Genomic DNA, 4,851 nt, shown 5'->3' on the forward strand with positions numbered 1-4,851 from the left:
AAGAGAGAGAAATCGCAGCACACCCCATTTCTCTATGTACGCACGCAGCACAAGCCTCATACACTTGTATGAGCTGTGTATGAAACACTGTCCATATAGAAGTCACACTGCGCATGTCCATGTGCGTGCGATACGTGGGCATACACAGTGCCAAACGTGGTCTCTCTGCCCCTCTACCGGTAAAGCATTTGGACGCAAAATGGGTAAAACGCTGCAGGGAGTCAAGTAGCATTTTACGCTTAGTTATGTGGCCTATTTTGGTTCTAAGGACACAATGATTTTGGGTGGATTTTCATTCCCATAACTTTGTTAATTCTTCCATCGACACGGCTGCATTAGGGTTGCTTTCTGTGTGGAGAGCTGTAGATTCTATTGGTACATATGATGTATTGTAGAACTTTCATTAATTTATTTTGAAGGGTACGAAAAACATCAGATCTAACATTGTTTTCTTTTTTTACAATATTAGGCCTCTTTCACACAGCCGACATTTGGGCATTGCGAGACGCACAAGTCTTGCACAGATATGGGCCCCATTGTTTTGAGGGAGGTCAGATACATGAGTGATTTATTTTATTTTTTCCTGCATTGCATCCCTCAGAACGCCTTGCCCATTGTTTTCACAACATGTGTTTAATTTATTATTGGGGTCATTACACGTGCCACTATACCAAATGTGTGCTTGTATCTATTTTTTAAACAAGAGAAAGTGCTCAAAAAGTTTTTCAACAATTTTTTAAAGTTTTATTTTACTATTTATATATTTTTTTTTACATTTTTAATGTCTCTGAAGGAGATTTGAACCTGCAATTCTATGTTTGCTCTAACACATTTTAGGACTTCTGTACAGCAATGCATCTTTTCTCCTGGTTTGGCCATCAGTCCGCTTCTTCATTCTTCCAGGATTCTCAGACTACCTGATGCACACTGAGCACTGGTGTTGTATTTACACACTGCTGTGATTGGCTAGTGCCGCTCACATGAGCAGTGCTGGCCAGTCAGAGAGCAGCATGCAGTGTCTGACCACCAGAGCACAGTGTGCACCAAGTAGTGACAGGAGCCATGTTGGAAGAATGAAGAGCCGCTTCAGGAAGAAGCGGATTGGCAGCACTGCTTCCCTAATAGCTAACGAGACTGAGAGTTAGAATTAATCATGATGTTTCATGGACCTGAATGTCTCTTTTCACTCTCCGTAACTATGAAAGGTTTCTACGAGAGGCGCCTGGGTGAGAGTGGCTTAACTCTAGGAACAACATGCAACTTTTTTTCATGCATGTAAAAATCCCATGTACAGTTTTATGATATGTTTTTTTCTCAAAAAAACGCCTTGTACTTGCTGAGAAGTCACGGGTTGAGTGCTGTATTGGTCCACGTTTCTCAGACCAATATCACACCTCTGTGAATCCAGCCCAAGGGTGTGTTAGGGCAGTACATATTGTATCTTGTGTCCATTTTGCATCCATCTTCTGTGCATACAACCTTCTAAATTGCCGTCATTTTTCTTTAACAAGAATTTTGCAGAGATGCAATAACAGTTCAAAAAGCATCTTGATGGTTGGATACATTCCATACCAAGGAGATACAGAAAGCAGACTCATGGGCCCGGGGTCGGAGAGGCCTTTTCTAAATATCATATTGTTATACATTTCCGTACCTTTTCTTTTGAGAAGCATATCATACATGATGCCACTACGCTTGAGAGAAGTCTGCCTGGTAACTAAGATATTAATAATCTTGTTAAGTTTTACAAACCAATGATAATGAATGAATTAGAATAAATTATAATTATTACAAGTGAGGCGTGTTCTAGCCTCATAGCAAATGTCTTTTTGGATAAATACTGCTGGTTGTTAATGGAATGAACAGATGACTTATATAATACCTATTATATCCAATGTGACTGTGGTCTGCAAGTTACTTTGAATATAAACAACTAATTTGGACCTCAAAGACATACCTTTTTAGCAATCTTTAATGCTGTCACTAACAGGTGCATTTACAAGGGTGAGAGAAGCACTCGAGCTCTGTGTGTCTATGAGATGCACAGAACTCTCACACTGTAATTACCCTCATCTACAATGGTTTATTTCAATTGCCGATTTCTCTCACAGTGATGGTGTGAAAAATAGAAGTCACAGCATGTCCAATTTTTTGAGTGATATTCCCCATTATTTTCTATGGCAGCAAAACAAAAAAATGGTACCGTGCCTACATGGAGATGCAGTTTTGATGTGAGAACTATGTGATTTTTTATTTTCCCCATTCAAACAACATGCAATATTAGGGCACTTTGAATGTTACTGTGAATTGTTGTCTTCTTACATTTGAGTCGTAACCCAATTGTTACGTTTGTGCAGGGCTTTTTCACCTGGTTGCATGGAACCAACACATTAGAAGTAGAGGAAGCCCTCTTGTTACTGTCACAGACTAGTTATTAGTATTTATATTATTATAATATGATATAGCGAATGACATTGTGATGACGGTTTGAGTTGGTCAAAATATTAAATGTCACTGCCATGTGATCGGGGCAGAGCTGCTGCTCGCTGAGGTGAAATCGTGGCTGGGATGAAGGACCTGTAATGATGTCACCGTCATGTGATCAGTTTCATTCTGACAACTTCTAGGGGAGGGATTGTTTTTACAATGAGTGTTTATAGCTGAATGTAAAGCTAGCAGAACTAGGCACAGGAAACAAAGGTCCCAGCAAACTCCACAAACATGACAGAATTCAGATCTCTTCATCGATGGAAAGATGGGTTGCAGACATTTGACAACCATAGCAATGGATTGTGGACTAAAAAGTCAGACATCACCCAATTACACACCAGTAATGGCTGATTGGCCAGTCTGTAGACATACCTTCTTGTTGACCAATCAGTCCATTCAACATAAAAGATATGGAAGCAGAGAAAAGAGTGAGGGCACATAAGGGAATTCCCGACAGTTAACACCAAGGGGACCTTCTGCAGCAACAGGATAGAGTCTTTCAACTGCATTGAAGGCACAACCACGTGGGCTAGGCTGATACCTGTTGTGGATAAACACCAGAACACACATGTAATGGTGAATCAGAGGAGGTGTGGTAGTGTTGATATGAATTGACCCAAATTAACAGCTTTCTTGTGCCCAGTAAGTCGACAGCACCAACAAAGGTCAAATTTACCTAAAGAATCTGTTGACCCAACTGCATTGTTGTGTCAGTAAATTCTTCACTGCCGATATTGACTTATTGGACACTTCATTGTTACACTACCATAGAGCAAATTATCCAGAATATTTGTGCTCCTCCAACCAATGCATCTGAAGAAAACCCACATAAACACAGGGGGAACATTCACTATCCATGTAGAAGTTGCCAATGGTCGAATGTGATCACTTGGCAGCAATTAATGTCTACCTTGGACATTAACTTCCATTGGAGGCATGTTTGTATAGAGCTATTAAGTTCCACAGGGTGTCCATTAAAGAAAACCGTCTTGGGTTTCTGAATATGAACAGAAGAATTTAGTGTTGGGTTTAGAAGTTTGCTCTTTGGCACAAACATATTAGAAGTTTCACTGAGTTTTAAGGTTTTGATTGAAATCTACCTCCAAAACCAAAAAGGGAATTTGCTGAAGGTTCCTTGTATCTTATGTGTTGAGATATCGATTTTACAAAATGCTCTTCTAGAATTGCAGCCATACTATAGAAATTACTAGCAAAAATTAAGACCTGTGTAAAATCACAACTACTCTTTTGCGAATCTCCTTGGTTCTCGCCCCATAAATCATGGGGTTGCACATGGGTGGAATGAGAATATAAAGATTGGCAAAAATAATGTGAATGTGGAGGGGGATGTTGTGTCCAAACCGATGTGCAAAGAAGGAGAAGAGAGCCGGAACATAAGAGATGAGAATAACACAAATATGGGGGGCACAGGTGCCCAGAGCCTTTTGACGAGCCTTGGAGGACAATCGAAAGACCGTCCTAACTATGGCCGAATAGGATACAGTGATACATATGATATCTACAGCTATCACCAGCAAAGCCACAGTCAAACCATACACTCTATTAATAGCCGTATCAGTGCAAGCAATTTTTGCCACCGCCATGTGTTCACAGTACGTGTGTGCAATGATATTGGTTCTACAGTAGGACAATCTCCTGATCAGGAATGGAACTGGAGCCATGAAGAAGGAGCCTCTAATAATTGCAATAATCGCAATCTTAACAATTGTTGAGTTGGTCAGGACAGTTGTGTATCTGAGGGGATGGCAAATAGCAATATAACGATCAAAGGCCATAGCCAGGAGTACTGTAGACTCCATCATGGAAAGGGAATGAATGAAAAAGAGCTGTGCTAGACATGCATTAAAGTTGATTTTGTTATCATTAAACCAGAAGATACAAAGGATTTTGGGGGTTGTTGTTGCTGATGCCACTAGGTCAATGATTGACAACATAGAGAGGAAAAGATACATTGGTTTATGAAGGGTCTCCTGAGGCATGATGATGAAGAGTATGGCACTGTTCCCCACAATTGTCAGGATGTACATGATGCACATGGGAATGGAGATCCAGAACTCAGCAACCTCGAGACCAGGGATGCCAATCAAAATGAAGTTCTCAGGTCTGTAAAAAGTTTTATTTTGTGTAGACATTGCTTGATGACGTTCTGTAGAAAGAAGAAACAATGGGTTACCCCAAATCAGTCTCATAGGTATAATACCTGCTGCATATTGTATAAACCGTGTGTAGCTTTGGTAGGGAAATATATTTAGCATCTGTATCTATTCACATTGAGAAGACCAGGTTGCACTATGTTATTGGCTGGTTTCTATTTCACTTCTTCCCTTGTCTAAATTTGCT

General features: G+C 40.2%; 1 protein-coding gene across 1 annotated transcript; it reads right to left on the reverse strand.

Moving 5' to 3' along the window:
- Nucleotides 1-3,707: 3,707 nt before the first annotated feature.
- On the reverse strand, nt 3,708-4,643 carry LOC136607459 (olfactory receptor 52P1-like). The gene has a single exon (XM_066589040.1). The coding sequence runs from the start codon at nt 4,641-4,643 to the stop codon at nt 3,708-3,710; it is 936 nt and encodes a 311-aa protein (XP_066445137.1).
- Nucleotides 4,644-4,851: the final 208 nt, after the last annotated feature.

This window comes from Eleutherodactylus coqui, chromosome 1 (assembly GCF_035609145.1).
Source record: "Eleutherodactylus coqui strain aEleCoq1 chromosome 1, aEleCoq1.hap1, whole genome shotgun sequence".
Classification (NCBI taxonomy): domain Eukaryota; kingdom Metazoa; phylum Chordata; class Amphibia; order Anura; family Eleutherodactylidae; genus Eleutherodactylus; species Eleutherodactylus coqui.

Bases quoted from the DNA above. Each gene is read 5' to 3' on its own strand.
- LOC136607459 (XM_066589040.1), bottom strand. From the start codon at position 4,643: ATGTCTACACAAAATAAAACTTTTTACAGACCTGAGAACTTCATTTTG.